This window comes from Triturus cristatus, chromosome 1_1, assembly GCF_964204655.1.
Source record: "Triturus cristatus chromosome 1_1, aTriCri1.1, whole genome shotgun sequence".
Lineage (NCBI taxonomy): Eukaryota > Metazoa > Chordata > Amphibia > Caudata > Salamandridae > Triturus > Triturus cristatus.
In genome coordinates, this window is record NC_140579.1 from 75,641,691 (window position 1) to 75,660,011 (window position 18,321).

Below are 18,321 nucleotides of genomic sequence, written 5' to 3' on the forward strand. Positions count from 1 at the left end.
GGAAACAGCAGGTGCTTTTAAAACCCAAAGTTATTACTGAACACAGCACCTCTCCCAGGTCATCGTAGGTGTGACTGCACCGGTTGCACTGTCCTAAAGCCGCCCTGAATCTGGGTTGCATACAGGGTTCACATAACAACTGTCTTGCCTCTTAGTTCACTAATAATAGCACTGTCGCCGGCGTGGGGGCAGGAAGGGTTTCTAAGGACATGTTTAAAAACAATCACTTTTAATAAGTGCTCCTCAGCGCAGCACTATATTGTGACATATTAATGTCAAAGCTCCACATGCGAAAGAAATGCACATTTATTAACTCTGCATAGACTTTAATATGTCTTCCATGATGTTTGGTGTATGATGCACATGGAAAACATTTTCTGGGATTATTTTTTAATTGTATAAGGAAAAGAAATATGTAGTGGTCACTTTCACATGAGGCTTCTGGTTGTCATGACAACATGTAGGAGGGTCATTGTGAAGAAGATTCTTTGGAAAGTTGGTGCTTAAACTGGGGATGGACAGGTGAGGTGTGGGCTCTTCACATCGGGGTTGGCGGACATCTATACATTAATAAATCTACAGGAAAGAAACCTTCTTTTCAAGTCACTGGAATTACTACACCCTCCCAAGATACTTACTCCGAAAGGGAGTGCTTTATTATTTGAAAGCATCTCTATTAGTGCTCCTAGTCACATTGTTATCACTGCAGAAGGGGGTGGGAGGGAGGGGTGAGGGGCTGGAGCTCTCTGCAGCTCTCACACCAGCCTCAGCTCCGCTTCTCCCCCGAGCCAGAAGAACGGGAAGAGCCGCTCTGTGAAGGGCGCCCCCGGGAAGGTGTAGAGCAGCTCCATGGAGTCAGCATTGTACAGGGACAGCCGCCCCCCCTCGTAGTCCAGATACACCCCCATCTTCTGGGGTTTCTCACGAGGCCACAAAGAGGTCTCAGAGTAGGTGAGAGCTTTGTAGTTCCATTCACCGTCCCACCTCCGTATAGCCCAGACTCCCTCGGAAGGTGACAATATGAAGGGTCCCTTTCTGTTCACAGACTCTGCTGCGACCCCCACCGCCCACGCATACCCCTCCTGCAGCAGCTGCACCTCCCAGTAATGTCTGCCGGAGGTGAACCCCTCGCTCCCCAGCACAAAGTGGTAGTGGGTGAATCTCTTGGGGGTGTCCGGCACAGGCTGTGCTGTGTCTGTCCGTCTCATACGTCTCTGCCCCTCAGTCAGGAAGAGCCAAGGATTAGCTGTGTCAGGATCCAGAGTCACCATCACTGCAGAGAAGAGATTCATAATTAGAGATTTAATGACACAAAGAAAGGCTGTAATTACTGCTTTCTGTTTTTCATATGATTAATTTACACCACATCTGGAAGGAGCGCTAGAGAGCGCGGCACTAGACTGCTCACTACACTAAAGCGTGCATTTACATAAAGCGCACACTACACCAAACAGGACCACATAGAGAGGACATCCTACTATACACTGCACTGCACAGAATACTACATTACACCACACAGTGCTAGACCACACACTGTGGTACACATGAACACTGCAGCAGATAGGACACTGTAAGAGTCAGTACACTGTACTAGACGTACAGAGTAACAGTAACATAGCGACTAGAGGATATACTATACTGGTCAGTACACTGTATTAAATGGTGCTCAGTAACAGAGCTACTCCAAGGTATGCTGTACTAGTCTTTACACTGCATTAGATGGTACGGAGTCACAGTGCTACTAGAAGGTACACAGAAATAGTCAGTACACTGTATTAGATGGTGCAGAGTAACAGAGCTATTCCAATGCAGACTGTACTAGTCAGTACACTGCAGTAGATGGTACAGAGTAACTGACAGCTACTACAAGGCATACTGTACTGGTCAGTACACTGCATTAGATGTTACAAAATGACAGTGCTACTCCAAGGTACACTGTACCACTCAGTGCACTGTATTAGATAGTGCAGAGTGCCAGAGCTACTCCAAGGTATACTGTACTAGTCAGTACACTGTATTACATGGTACAGAATGACACAGCTATTAGAAGGTATACCATACTAGTTAGTACACTGTATTAGAAGGTACAGAGTAGCATAGCTATTAGAAGGTATACTGTACTGGTCAGTTCATTGTATTAGATGGTGCAGAGTAACAGAGCTACTGCAAGGTATACTGTTGTGGGAATCGAAAATAATTACTCTTAGCATGAGTTGAAGCCATCTTGTTTGCAGCATCCATTTTGTTAGCCTTGTGATTCTTTAGTCATCACTGTTGCCTGCTTTTCTATTCTGCTTGAGTCATCAGCTTTAGTTAACTCCTTCTGTACTGAGCCAAAGCAAGATGTGCTGAGAAAAGGCCTGTAGCTGCTAGAATGTACCTGGCTAAAAATGTAACGGTCTACCATTCCCTACTGATGTAAGCAGTTCTGTTCCCCCTCCCACTTTGCTGACTAAGTGATATCCATCTGCCCATGTTCGTCGGTAGTTATTCCTGTGTATGCTTGTACCTTCTATTTGTAACTACATGCTTACTCTGCAACAAAGGGGGTATATAAGCACCATGGTCTGTGACTTCAATGTATTACCTCCTTCAGCACTTGAGGGTGTTGTATTGACGTAGTCATGAGTGATTAATAAACTTGTTGTTTAAATTCCAGCTTCAGTGCCAATCTCTTCTTTGTTGGTTTAAGGACCCGTGGACAAAGAGAAGGGTGAAACCTGCACCGGTGTGGCCCTAAAAAGGCACATTTCCACAGTTTTGGCGCCAGACTCGTGGGGCTCATCGGAGACGCGGCCGCAAGAACGAGTGGTCTTGACGGAAGAATGGAATCTTGCTGAGGAGATGTCCTGCATGAGGAGACCCTTGTCTTTGCAGACCGAAGCGACTTTTCCGTTTTTCTCGATTTGACACTCCAGGTGGTGGCTGGTCCAGACTGAGACTTCCTTTGGCGCAAGTTTTGCAGTGACCAATAGGTCGACCAAGAGATTGGCATTTGGAGGTTGGAGACTTTTGTTTGGTAAGGTCGCTGAAGCGGCACTCTTGATTTTGGATTTGCTTGGCCAAGATTCTGGTTTTGTTTGTTTGTTTGTTCATCATTTGCAAAAGATAAAGGCAGGTAATGTGGAGATTTTTCTCTACTTTGATATATCTGGGATAAGTAATATTTTACAAATATGGTAGCATGCCTGCTCCTAGCGCACTCCATAGGTTGTGTTGCGGTCTTGGTGGTACCAAAATGGATTTAGAAAGAAGTCAGCCGTCTCCCCCAGAGGGGACACCTAATAAGCATATGTATATTAAATACAATATTTCTTCCATAATGTATAGTACACTGTGGAACAAATATATGAAAAAGGATCCTGACTTACGATGGCCTGTGAATGGGTCATTTGAATTTAAAAAGATTCAGGATGTAGAGCAGTGTTTGTTTAAGCATAGGAGCCGACAAGATGTTTGATTGTGTATGAATGTGGGAGAAAGAAGTGTAAGAGAGAGTGAGGAAAGAAGAAGCTATAGCAGGAAAAGAACAGCGTAAAACGATATATCAGAAAGCGTTGGAATTGAAAAATAGAGAGATGAAGGAAATAAAAGGTAAAGAAGATAGGGAGCATCGTTTAGAGGTAACTGGCCAGTACCCTATTAGGCGCCCTATTTATCCCATACTTAATAGACCTCAGGATGATTCCATCTTGTTAGATAGACCTCCACCCCCGCATAAATTCCCTAGTGCCCCTGAGAATGAGGGTTCTGATGAGGGGCATTTGTCTTCAGAAGAAAAAGATGAAGATAAGCAAGATGGGCGGAAGACTCGCGCTACTTTGACTACTGAAGGCAAGGCCACTCTTCGATCCGCTGCTCGTAAAGCAGCTCGTGGGAGTGCCTCTGCTCCAGAACTCGTAGCAATGGTTCAGCAGCGGAAATATTTAGAGCAGTTATATTTTGTAGAGACATTTACTTGGGAAGTAATACTCAGTTTTAGAAAGCATTCTGATGATCTAGAACCCTCTGAAATAAATTCCGATTATAAACAATTAAGTGAATGCACCTTTCTTCCTTCACAGGTGCCTGATATAATTAGGCGAGTGGTTAAATTGCGCACTGACACGTTCCGTCTGCAAGAGGAGAAAAAAGCAGCTGGTAAAGCTACAACTGAACAAACAGTTCAGACTCCTGAGCGACAAGAGGGAGCTATGGGGACAGATAAAGATACTAGTGATACTGTAGTCACTATGAAACCAATGCGTGAAGCAGCACCTCGGTATGTTCCCCCAAAGGGAGCAGGAACAAATGACGATAAAGATTCAGATAATGCAAAAGGATATTTTGTTTATAATTGGGTCTACACTCCTTGGAGTGGAGCAGATGTTATGGCTCTTAAGGCTGCTTTGTCCGATCCGCGGAAAAATCCTGCCGCTTTTTAGGAAGAAGTGGAAGGAGCTATTAGCTCCTGTACTATGACTCTGCCAGATATTAACATGTTTTTTGGACTTATTGTGCCCCCTGATATATGGAGATCAATTTGGAAGGTAGATGATAATGTAGCCTATGGTGATACTTTGGTGCATTTCGAGGAAATAGATGTGGTTAGAGAGCCTGCGCAGAAACCATGACAGGAGATATTAGATCTTCCCAAAGCTATTGGGACTCATTTGAAAACTCTTATATCCCCTAAGAAAATAGATTGGACTACAATAGCGTCTTGTAAACAGAAAGCGGATGAGTCAGTTTCTGATTTCTTTACGCAATTTGAAGAGACATTCCATGACTTTAGTGGGCAGTCATTGACAGATGACACGGGTAAGTATCTGTTTGTCAACAACTTTGTCGCCAACATGTTGCCAGAAATAGCTAGTCGCCTAAAGGCCAGCGAGACTTCATGGAGTACTTCTTCACCAGTCTCCTTTTTGACTATGGCCCAGTATTATGAGGCTTCAGGAATTGGAAGCAAAAGGCAAGGAGGATAAAAAGGTTAAGGATTTAAAAACGAAAGTTATAGTGGCTCAAGTCCATGGTCCACCATTTAGAGGAGGTGGACGTGCGATGTATCGCCCTATTGTAGCCCCTTTCCCTCAGCAACTTTGTCTTCTGATCAGTGTGCTTATTGTAAAGAGATTGGACATTGGCGTTCTGAGTGCCCCCTTTTGCGAGGTCAGCAGTATCAGTGGGGTAGAGGAAGTATGAGAGGCCGCCCAGGGAACTCAGGAAATAGGAGAGGCATGGATAATCGTACCAGATTTGAGGCAGTTAAGCACAACCCAAATTCTTCTAATACCTTTGATAGACGAAACCAATATCAAAAGTCAGATTATTCGGTTGAAGGTCTCAAGGATTCTGATTATGCATAGGAAAGCCTAGGATGGGGTAAGGAACTGGTTGAGGTCCCAGTAGATCAGAAGGGTCCCTATGTTGATGCAAACGTTTTGGGTCCTACTGATTGGTTTCTGGATGATACAGGGGCTACTCGTAGTGCTCTGTCTAAACAATTGGTTACTAGGGCTCCGCTGTCTGGCACAATGATAACATCAATAGGGTTCGATGGGACACCTACACTTAGCCCACTGTCACAGCAACTTGCATTTAGTCTTGATAAATTTACTGTAGCATGTCCATTTCTGCTTTTCCCTAACACGCCAGATAACATTGTGGGTATTGATATGCTTAAACATTTTCGTGCTCCAATACGTTGTTCTCCAGAGGGTGTGCGTGTTATCTTAAATGATAACTATCCAATGGGTGAGAGGTCTTGTCTCATTAAAGAGCATGTTGCTCTGGCATCGTTACCTAGTACCTTGTGGGCTACATTAGATACCGATGTGGGACACATGGTTATTCCACCAGTATATATTCAAGTGAAGGAAGGTGCTTCGTTGTCTTGACTGCCCCAATATAAAATATCTCGGGAAGGCGAAGAAGCATTAATTCACATTGTTCAGGATTTGATCATGGTGGGGGTTGTGGAAGAAGTCCCTTACAATACATGTAATAGTCCAATTCTTCCTATTTTGAAAAAAGATACTGACACTATAATTTACAGATTCATCATTAACTTACGAGAGGTCAACAAAATCGTAGTGCCCCAATATCCGATAGTTTCTGACATCACGACACTTTTTACTATGGTTCCTCCTACTGCTACTACATTTAGTGTGATCGATTTGAAGAATGCATTCTTCTCAATACCTATTCATCCTGACAGCCGTTATTTGTTCGGCTTCACTTTGAATAATAAATCATTCAGATTTTGTAGAGCTCCACAGGGGTATACAGAAAGTCCTAGCATTTAGAGTCAGGCATTGAAAAGGCAGCTTCATTCTTTCCCTGTACCGAAAGGGGTGGCTCTTATTCAATATGTCGATGACATCTTGTTGGCTGCTGATACCCCTGAACAGTGTGAAGAAGGTACACTGTTATTGCTATCATTCCTTGCCTCTCATCATCACAAAGTCTCTCGGAAGAAATTGCAATATTGTAGACAGCAGGTTATCTATTTAGGTCACCTCCTGTCTAAGGAGGGAAGTGCACTCACACCAGATCGCATTCAAGCTATTTTAGACACGCCTGTGCCCTGTACTCAGAAAGATGTTTGTGCACTGATTGGCCTTACTTCTTTCTGTAGGCAGTGGATCCCTAGCTTTTCTCACATTGTTAAACCCTTGTTGGCCCTTTTGACTAAAGACACTCCGATGCCCCTCCCATGGACTACTGAATGCCAGAATGCTTTTCAACGGTTACGTCAAGCTCTTTGTTCTGCACCAGTATTAGGAACTCCAGACTACACTAAGGCCTTTACACTCTATGTACGCGAGAGGGACGGTTGCTCTCTCTAACTTTTAGTACAGACACATGGTGATAAGCAGCGTCCTTATGCATATTTCTCAGCTGTCCTTGATCCAGTTGCTCGTGCGTTGCCTGGGCGTTTTCAAGCGGTGGCGCCAATGGCTGTGTCCATACGTCAGAGTGAGGGAATAGTCTTGTCACATCGTCTGCTTGTGCTAGTACCCCATTCAGTTGATGCTTTGTTAACTCAAACGAAAACACAGCATTTGACTAGTGCCCGTTTGACAGGCTATGAATTGACACTTTTAGCCCCTCATATCACACTGAAAAGATGTTTGACTCTGAATCCTGCTACTTTATTGCCATTTCCAACTACTCAGTCTCAGTCACAAGAGTTGCGTGATTGTATATCCCTTACTGAAGAACAAACAAAGGGTTGTGTTGACCTACAAGATACACCTCTTTCTAACGTTGATGGGGAACTCTGGGTTGATGGGTCCTGCTTGTAGTTGCCTGATGGTACGACGTCTGCTGCTTATGCAATTACAACACTTCAGACAGTAGTTGAGACAGCTCACATCCCACAGAAGACAGCTCAAGCAGCCGAGTTGATAGCACTGACAAGAGAATGTGAGCTTAGTACAGATTTGCTTGTTAACATTTACACCGATAGCCGATACGCCTTTGGAGTGGCTCATGATTTTGGGCAACTCTGGAAGGAAGGAGGCTTTCTTACTTCACATGGGACGCAAATAGTGCATCGGTAATTAGTACACAATCTCCTTACTGCTTTGACATATCCTAAGAAATTGGCAATTGTTAAGTGAAGTGCACACAAGAAAGTGACTGATAAAATAGGAAAAGGAAATGCCTTTGTAGATTACACAGCTTGCGAGTCTCCAATGCAACGGAGTACCACATCTATGTATGTAGTTAAGTCACAGGCTGAACGTTGGTCTAAGGAGGGAACATTGGATGATGAGGGCTGTTGGAGGAATAAAGAAATGATACAATGGAAGTTACCCACAACCTATTTACATCCTATGATTCACATGGCACATGGGCCGGCACATGTTGGAGCATCCTCAATGGCAAAGCAACTTATGCAAGTCTGGGATCATCCGGATATTGCCGGCACAGCTAAAAAGATAGTCCAGTCTTGTCTGATCTGTCTCCAATATAATCCTGGAAAGGGAACACAAACTCCAGCAGGAGGGTTTGCAGTACCAACTGCACCATTTGAGGTCCAGCAAATGGATTATATCCAGCTTGGATGCTGTAATAATCTGACGTATGTCTTGGTAGTGGTTTGTGCCTTTAGTAAATGGGTGGAGGCATACGCCACGAAAGATAATACAGCTCTTACTACAGCAAAGGTGCTCCCAAAGGAGTTCTTTCCCTGATTTGGTATTTGTCGAGTTTTGTGGAGTGACAACGGACCTCATTTCATTGGGAAAATTGTTGATTACCTCATGAAAGGGTTAGGAATTAAGCAGAAGTTTCATGCTGCTTCTCACCCACAATCAGCAGGGCAAGTGGAACGTTACAATTCTACCCTAAAACTAAATTGGCCAAGCTACAGGCTTCCACATATTTGAAAATGGCCTGATGCACTGCCCTTAGCATTGCTATCTATTAGATCAGTACCACATACACGATCTGGCCTCACACCGTATGAGGTGGTTTTTGGAAGGCCAATGAATATTTGGGGGATTCCTAAGCCACGCCCTATACATGATGTACCCTATGTATTGATGAACGACTATTTGTCTCAGTTGATTGACAGTTTGTCTTCTATTTATCAACAGGTTCAGGAAACTCTTCCAGACAGGTCGCAGGGTGAGGGCCATGGTCTACGGCCTGGCGATTTCGTGCTGACGAAGTCCTTTCAGTGGACCAGCTCCTTGGAGCCTCGTTGGCGTGGCCCTGAGCAGGTGCTCTTGGCTACCAGGACTGCAGTTCAAGTGACCATCCGGAAGAACTGGATCCACGCCACACATTGCTGGAGAGTGCTGCAGGACTTAGTGAGCCCAGCTGTGTTGGCAGATCGCTGCGATATCCTGGACACCGAGAAAGGACAAGTTACGACACCTGAAGGACCTGAAGAAGTCTTCCCGGACCACACGATCCCTGGTACATCTCGATATCAGCTGCGACCCCAGAAGAAAGACACTTCGTTGCTGAAAAGTACTGTTTGAGCCACTGTCCTGGGTAGTGAAAGACTGAGTTACAAAGGGGGGTAATCTTTTAGTGGCTACTCGTCTCAACGTCAATGAAGAAACCAACGTCTGCCCAGGACCTTAGGGCACCATCCGATTTGTCGTCTGACATGAGATGAACATGCCTAAGGAAAAGAGACAAACTGCTGCAAGAGTTTGTGATCAAAATAGTATGTTCACTATTGGACTCACTTCTATTTTTGTTATCATCGCTACAATAACATGCGTTGTAGAGGGAGTAGTTCCTGCTCAAAAACTACTGACTGCTACTACTCCTGTCCCCATTGAACACCACCATTTCACTCTTCCTTATCATGAGCAGAAGCACAGAATGTCCTATCTCAACAATACGTTCATTCAAATATTACATCACACCCACAATGCTACGAACATTATCAACTGTTGGGGGTGTGAAATGATGCCAGCTCATCAGAAAAAGGGAGGAACGCCTTTCATTCCTTTTCCGTTTTCACACAATGGCTTCTGTAAAGCCTGGTTTGCATTGTTGTGGGCTTCTGAAGTTGCTAATATTACCTTTGCTGATGTAGGAAGACTAAACACTCAGTTAAACAAAGCTTGTTACCCTGATGAGGAAGGAGATCCACAAGCTAAAGGAACTGTATGGGAAATGGAGGAGTATCGTTGAGGAAATTCCTCTGTGCGCTATGTTTTCCCTAACACTCGAACAATCAAGGGTAATGGACCTCCTGTTATAGCTGTTACTAGAGCTCGAGCAGACCTTTGTGTAAGCAGTATTGGCAGTATCCCTGTGGGGAAAAGTGACTGTACTATAACATTGAACCTTACCGGAATAAACAATAGTAGTTTTTTGTCCTCACATAACACCTATTTCATTTGTGGAAGTAAGGGGTTATTACCATCTACATATTGGTTGGTCAGGTAGCTGCTATGTTTCCTTTTTGCTACCACCTGTGTTCTTGGCACCTGCATCCTACCACAAAGACTATAAACTGTATAATGACATTTCCAAGAGTCGATTTAAAAGGACAATAAATCATGATGAGGTGGATCAAACTGATACTGCATTGCAACAGTACATTGATTTTAATTTGGGACTATTCTTCTTTGTTGGTGCAGCCTTAAACAGCAGAAAAATAAGGCGCTTGACACGTGTTGTAGAGGCTGTAACCAATCAGACAGCCATGGCATTTGGAAATATCACAGAAGAACTACAAATTGTGAGAATTGTGGCGCTCCAAAATAGGATGGTCCTTGACGTCATCCTGGCCGACCGTGGTGGAGCATGCTGCATCATTGGGAGCAGCTGCTGTGTGTATATCCCTGACCACGCCCCTTCAGTTTTTGAAGCAATTGCTAAGATGCACAAGATAGCCACTGAAATCCATCAGGATTCAGGGACATGGACTTTGACTGGATGGCTATGGACTATGTTTACTGTATGGCGCTGGAAAATATTGTCAGCCCTATGTATATTTTTTGTGATTCTTTTCACCTGTTGCCTATGTATTCAATGTGGCCCGATGCTCTGTTGCCTTTGTATTTCTACCTGTGCCTCATGTATACCAACTAAACAAAATGTCAAGAATGTAAATGCCCGCCTAGCAATGGACCAGGAAATTAATGAACTCATGAGAATAGATGTACAGGATATCTTTCATGCCGCTTCTAAGTCGTAGAGATGTCTTCAGCCAATGCTAAAAGGGCCATCTGTGGGAATCGAAAATAATTGCTGTTAGCATGAGCTGAAGCTATCTTGTTTGCAGCATCCATTTTGTTAGCCTTGTGATTCTTCCATCATCACTGTTGCCTGCTTTTCTATTCTGCTTGAGTCATCACCTTTAGTTAACTCCTTCTGTACTGACCCAAAGCAAGATGTGCTGAGAAAAGGTCTGTAGCTTCTAGAATGCACCTGGCAAAAAATGTAACTGTCTACCATTCCCTACTGATGTAAGTAGTTCTGTTTCCCCTCCCACTTTGCTGACTAAGTGATATCCATCTGCCCATGTTTGTCGGTAGTTATTCCTGTCTATGCTTGTACCTTCTATTTGTAACTACATGCTTACTCTGTAACAAAGGGGGTATATAAATACCATGGTCTGTGACTTCTGCAGCACTTGAGGGTTTTGTATTGACGTAGTCCCACTCATGAGTGATTAATAAACTTGTTGTTTGAATTCCAGCTTCAGTGCCATTTCTACACTAGTCAGTACACTGGATTAGATGGTGCAGAGTGACAGAGCTACTTCAATGTATATTGTACTAGTCAGTACACTGTATTAGATGGCACAGAAAAACGGTGCTACTCCAAGGAATACTGTATTATTCAGTACACTGTATAAAGATGGTATAGAATGACAGAGCTACTCCAAACTATACTGTACTAGTCAGCACACTATGTTATATGGTGCAGAATATCAGAGCTACACTAATGTACTTTACTAGTCAGTACACGGTATTAGATGGTACAAAGTAGTAGAGCTAATAAAAGCAATACTGTACTGCTTAGTACACTGCATTAGATGGTAGGAAGTAACTGACAGCTACTCCAAGGCATACTGTAGTAGTCAGTTCACTATATTAGATGGTACAGAGTGACAGAGTAATTAGAAGGTATACTGCACTAGTCAGTACACTGTATTAGAAGATTTAGTGTAACAGGGCTACTAGAAGGTTTACTATACTAGTCAGTACACTGTATTACAAAGTACAGAGTAACCGACTGCTACTCCAAGGTCAGTATACTGTATTATATTGTACAGAGTGACATAGCAACTAGAAGGTGTACTGTACTAGTTAGTAACTGAATTAGAGGGTACATAGTGGCAGAGCTACTAGAAAGTATACTGTACTGGTCAGTACACTAAATAGGATGGTCCGGAGTGACTGAGCTTTTCCACAGTATACTGTACTACTCAGAACACTGTATTAGATGGTACTGAGCAAATGAGTTGCTCCAAGTTATATTGTACAAGTCAGTACACTGTATTAGATATTACAGAGTGACAGAGCCACTCCAAAGCATACTGTACGAGTCGGTAAACTGCATTAAATATTACAGTGACAGAGATGCTCTAAGGTATACTGTAACAGTCAGTACACTGTGTTAGATGGTACAGAGTAACCGATAGCTATTCCAAGGTATACAATACTAGTCAGTACACTGTATTATGTGGGACGTAGTGACAGAGCTACTAGGAGGTATACTGTACTAGTCAGTACACTGCATTAGATGGTCCCGAGCGACATGATCTAGGCAAGCATAATAATGTCAATATCATATATAATGTCAATATAAGACAACATCGATGTACACTAGGACAACTGTATGAACAATACTGAGGATGTCGGTAAAAATGATATCAATGACTGCCACAATATTTGTAGAAATTCTAATTAATTATATTCTTGCTGTCGGATTCAACCAAGTTGACTACCCTCAACCCCGAGTCAGTACGCAACCCATGCCTATCAATTGGAGGGTCACAGGTGGGGTATCACTTAGCCCAAAGATTAACACACATCCAAAAAAAACCCTGATCGATCCCATAGTCTGACAGTTACACCACAAACAGGTCTTAGGAAATTGGCCCCAATAAAACACGTTTGGCCAGAGGTGGCGTTCCCTGAAAATACCACAAAGCTGGATGCCACATGTAGTTAGGAACACTCAGCCAATCAGAACACACCACACGTAGTGATCAAGCACTCCCCACACTGGACATCTGGACACATACACACTGGCCCACACTACCTCCTCCTGAGGTCGAAAGCCATCTGTGTCCCCTTATCAGATGACTATGCTTGTTATTTACAAGTGAGATGTTTTTCTAAGTATGCAGAATTGTTTTATTGTACCTCAGGAGATTTATATGATATAGGGCCTAAACATTTGTACAGCAAGAGTCTTTCTGCAGATGCAACTGTGTCGATATTCTCCCGGCATCTGTCTTTATGTAAAGTAACTTTTATTTTAATTTTATTTTTTATAGTTAAATTTGTAGGGCGCAACAGCTACCCAAAAAGGGTTTCCCGGCGCCTGGACGGCTGCGAACGGAATGGTGAAAAACAGAAAGGAGGATTACTGGCTAAACAGCCAGGTCTTTATGGATCTACGGAAGCAAGTATAGTTGGTTTCTTTGCGGATGACAGAAGGGAGAGCATTCCAGAGGGTGGGACCGAGATAAGAAAAGGACTTGCCCCCCATCCTGGCGAGTTTGAAGCGAAGAACCGTAAATTTCTCAAGAGTTGAAGAACGGAGATGACGCGTGGAGATGTAGGGGCTAACAAGAGCATGTAGGTAGGGTGGTGCTGAACCCCACTTTATCTTGAACATAAAGCTCAAAGCTTTGCACTTTATGCGGTTCTCCACTCTAAGCCAGTGAAGATCGTGGAGGTAGCCAGAGATGTGTGAAATTCTGGGAACTCTGCAAAGAAGTCTAACTGCAGAGTTCTGAACTAACTGCAGTTTACGGGTTACGGCCTTGTTGGCACCTAACAGCAGGACATTACCGTAGTCCAGTCTTGAGGTTATAAGGGCATGGACCACTGTTTTTTGCGTAGCAGTAGATAACATCCAAATGATTTTACGCAGCCATCTCAGGATGGTAAAACATGTGGCTGTGACCTTAACGGCTTGTTGATGCCAGGACAGAGAGTCATCAATGTAGATGCCCAAATTCCGAACATGGTTAGAAGGTCGCGGGAGGGCACCCATCTCGGTAGGCCAATGAAGTGGGCCCCAGAGATCCTTATCCTTGCCCAGGATTAAGACCTCAGTTTTATCACCATTGAGTTTCAAATGGTGTTGGTTTATCCATGAAGCGATGCTCCTAAGGCCTAGTTGTAAGCCAGAAGTTGAGTTAGGGTCAGTGGAAGAGAAAGAAAAGATGATCTGAGAGTCGTCTGCATAGGAAAAAAGAGTCAGGCCAGCTTGTTCAGCAATATCTGCTAAAGGCCTGACATAGAGATTAAAGAGCAGAGGACTGAGTATGGAGCCCTGGGGTACCCCATGGGGGGATGAATGAGTATTGGAGCGGTTAGTGGCTGAAAAGATCTGAAAAGTACGATCGTTCAGAAAGGAGATAATCCAATCCAGGGCAGAACCACATATGCCCAAGGATCTCAGAGTTTTGATAAGTGTGGGGTGCGAGATAGTGTCGAACGCTGCGCTGAGGTCAAGCAAAACCAGCGCCACAGTCTCTCCACTGTCAAGAAAATGACGAAGCTTCTCTGTGACTCCTAACAGAGTGGTTTCTGTGGAGAAATTGGACCTAAACCCGGATTGGGAAGGATGAAGAATTTTATTCAGTTCGACAAACTGGGAAAAATGGGAGTGAATATGACTCTCCAGAATCTTGGAGAAGATTGGCAGGAGGGAAATGGGACGGTAATTAGAGAGAATGACGGGGTCGGCAGCTGTTTTTTTCAAAAGAGGAGTCACCAAAGCATGTTTCCAGTGAGCTGGAACTACAGACTCACGAAGAGAGGAATTTAAAACGTTCAAGATGACATGCATATGGGGGAGGTCCAGTTGTTTGAGTATAGAGGGAGGTAGAGGGTCGTTAGGAGAGCCAGACTTTACTTTGTTTAAAATGAGAGTTAAAGAATCCATGTTGAGAAGCAGCCAGGTTTCAAGGAGGGGGGCCGTGGTGGCATGCACAACAGGAAATTCAACAAGAGACTGTTCATTCATGCTGGGGAGAAGAGCCTTCTGAATCTTCTCTATTTTTTGTTTAAAGAAGTGAGCAAGGTCTTCACACTGGCAATTGTTCAAGGGTGGAGGAGTAGCTAGGGTCTCAGATCCAGCAAGCTTTTTAACTAAGCTAAAAAGTGTCTTGGAACAATTAGCTGCAGAAGTGGTAGAGTTAGAGACGAAGAGAGCCTTAGTGGATTTGCATAGGTTATGGTAATGCTTTTTTGACTTTATATATGCTATTTTTAGTTCTGGCGCATTGTCTCTCCTCCATTTTCATTCAAGAGATTTGCATTTAGTTTTTTCAGTTTTTAGAGTATCATTGAAGCAAGGGACCGGGGGACGGTGATTAGTAAATTTTTTCTGTAAAGGGGGAAGGCAGGAATCGATAGCAGTGGAGAGCCAACTGTGTACATTTTTGGAAAATGAGTCTACATCAGAATCACATAAAGGAGTGTTCGAACATAAGGCGTGGTTGAAAGCGTTTCGGTCAAATTTTTTCCAGTCTCTTTTTGATGTCTTTAGGGAGTGAAACAGAGAAGTAGAGGTAGGGGGAATCGAGATATTGAATCTAGATAAAACATGGTCGGCCCAATGGATGGGCAATGCAGGATCGCAGTGAAGACCAGGAAGGTTGAAAAAAATGGAGTCGAGGAGGTGGCCGGCTTTATGTGTGGGTCCCGAATTACGTAGGAAGATGTTCATAGCAGCAAGATCTGAGATAAAGTTGCTACACGTGGAGTTAGAAAGAATGTCCAAATGTAAATTAAAGTCGCCAAGCAGCGAAAAATTATTAGAATTCATAATCAAAGGGGTAAGGTGGTCCGGTAGGGATGTGGCCCAGGGATTAGGCGGGCCAGGAGGGCGATAAATGAGGAGGCCAGAGAATGTGAAATGGGGGTTAAGTGTTAACTTAAATAAAGCTGCTTCACAATATGGAATATCCACCATGCCAAATTTACATTGAAAATTGTTGTTGTAAATGATAGCAATGCCGCCACCAGAGGACGTAGTTCGGTCTTTCCTAATGATAACATAATTAGGTGGTAAAGCTGCTACGACATCTGGACCCGAGCTCTCATGGAGCCAGGTCTCCGTAAGAAATAGAGCATCCGGTTTGACGTCATGAAGGAGGTCAAAAATGTCCAGTTTGTGTTTGGGGAGTGAACGACAGTTTACACTGAGGAATGTAAAAACTTTAGCAGGGGGAGAAATCGCGCAAGTGTTTGTTCTATTTCCTGATGATGTGTGTAGATTTGAATAGGGGTTGGCGAGGGAGAAATTACAACCGGTGCAGATATCTTTAGCACAATTAGTAACCAGGGAACGGGTACAGTCAGGTGTTATTTTAGGGCGGAGAGCTAAAAGTTGCTCTGAAGTGAAAGTACGTTTTCTAAGGGGATTTAAGGAAATGGGACCAGGGTTTGTGGCCCCTGGCCCCGGTCGGGCATGGACGGGCGCAGACGGGCTTGCCTTTGTTCGTGTGTTGCCAAACTCCTCTTGTCTTTTCATTCCTTTAAGGTAAATTCATATCCAAGCAACAGTACAGGACGACAAGGCTACTCCAAGGTATACCGTACTAATCAGCACGCTATATTACATGGTAATGAGTAACTGAGTAACTGTGGTATACTGTGGTACTCAGTACAGTAGTCTGTACACTGTATTATTTGGTACTGAGTGACAGAGCTACTCCAAAGTATACTGTAAAAATCAGTACACTATATTAGTTTGTACATAATGACAGAGCTATTAGGAGGTATACTATACTAGCCAGTACACTTTATTAGATGGAATAGAGCTTCAGAGCTACAAGAAGGTAAGGCTGGGCAGTGTTTGTGGAGTTCAGAGAACTTCGCTGTGCTGCACAGAGTTCCAAAAGCAGTGGAGTACGTTAGTTTGCGCTGTTCGCATTGATTTTTAGCAGTGGGTGTTTGACCCACGCTGGAAAACAGCACAAGCAGCAGAGGGTGCGGATTCTTTCTTCCATGCGAGTAGATGTTCTACTCGAGTGACAGGTTCCTCAACGCGAACGGATGGTTTCTCAGAATGAGCGGTCGTGACTGCACGCATTGAGAAATCTAACTAGGAGGTGGTCTAGTGTTGGATTTTTCTCACTTGTGCTTGCCAACTTAATATTGACAAGCAAGGAAAAAACTTCACTCCGCGGGAGTGCACTACATGAGATGGCATGGAGTGCCAAAGCTACTTAAAGGGACACTGTACTAGTCAGTACAGTGTATTAGATGTAACTGAGTGATAGAGCTACTAGAAGGTATACTGTACTTGTTAGTACACCGTATGAGATAGTACAGAGTAATTGATAGCTACTCCAAGGTATACCATACTAGTCAGAACACTGTATTAGATGGTACAGAGTGACAGATCTACACCAAGGTATGCTGTACTTGCCGATACACTGTATTAGATGCTGCACAGGGGCAGCACTACACCTGGGTATGCTGTACAAGTCTGTACACTGCATTAGACAGTACAGAATGACAGAGCTATTAGAAATTATACTGTACTAATCAGTACACTGTATTAGAAGGAATAGATTGCAAGAGCTACCAGAAGGTATAGTGTAATAGTCAGTACACTTTATTAGATGTAACCAAGCTACCTATAGTATTGTACCTGACATGACCCACAGACCTGGGTCTTCTTGTCATTTACCCACATTGTCAATGTGTTTCACTGCCTTAGGACAGGCCCCTCACTGCCACAAGTCTGGTGCAACTTTCCCATGAGTAGAGCTGGAATTGTGCAGGCCTATTGCACTATTAACACATGTACTGTGCAGATAGTTGGTGAGTACAGCCGTGAAGTCCATCACTGGATCACCAGTTGTGTCACATTAAGCAACCAGACAGTATGTACAATAGTATGTTGATGTCAACCCTGTGACAGTGCCACAAATGGCCAAATAGGTATCCTTTGCTGGCAGGACTTTGCCCAAGCCCTCAATCAGATGTAGTACTATTTTACATTGAGTTGTCCATATGAACACTCATTTCCAGATTGTGAGTACACAGTGTCACACATGCCAGACCTTCCACGGTGACCCATGTTTTAGGATGTATTACATTTAGTGGTAACAGTTATGTTTTGAACTGCATGGGTAGAGTCACACGTCTGGAGCTTGACAGTGTCTGTACAGTCATGCACATGTACATGCACTAGCTGTCATGTGCTTCCAATGGTATGTAGTGGTACATCTTGATTACATTCACAGTGCATGTGTTATGGCCCTGGCCTACATGATGTAAGCAGGCTGGCATAGTCAGTAGAGGACCTGACCTGAGATGGGTGTAGTCATCAGATGACTAGTCTGATGTGGTATCATGTCAGTGCGTATGTTCATTATGGGAGTCTACAAATTTGGGGTGTTGACAATTTATTCATGGTCATGCTAGATGTCTACAACTCCTTGATCAGCTACACAGTCGTGCATGTCTACTCAGTCTCTTCATCTATTGCATAGATACAGGTAAAAGCCCATCAGAATCAGGGAATATGGAAAGCCATTGCCCGTAAAGTGTGGTCCCTGGCGGTCTATCGCCGTCGCAGTATCCACAGTAGGAAGAGGTGGGAGGACCTGAGATGTTGGACCTGTAATATTGTGGAGGTCCAGCTTGGACAGTTCTG

The 18,321-nt window shown here is 43.8% G+C and overlaps 1 protein-coding gene across 1 annotated transcript in view; it reads right to left on the reverse strand.

Annotated features, from left to right (window-relative positions):
- Window positions 1-208: 208 nt before the first annotated feature.
- LOC146869483 (butyrophilin subfamily 3 member A3-like) overlaps window positions 209-18,321 on the reverse strand; it is a 246,996-nt gene continuing 228,883 nt past the window's right edge. Inside the window, exon 15 of the mRNA XM_085599875.1 lies at window positions 209-1,273. Coding sequence (XP_085456001.1) covers window positions 756-1,273 — 518 coding nt within the window. The 3' untranslated portion in view covers window positions 209-755. The remainder of the gene's footprint in view (window positions 1,274-18,321) is intronic.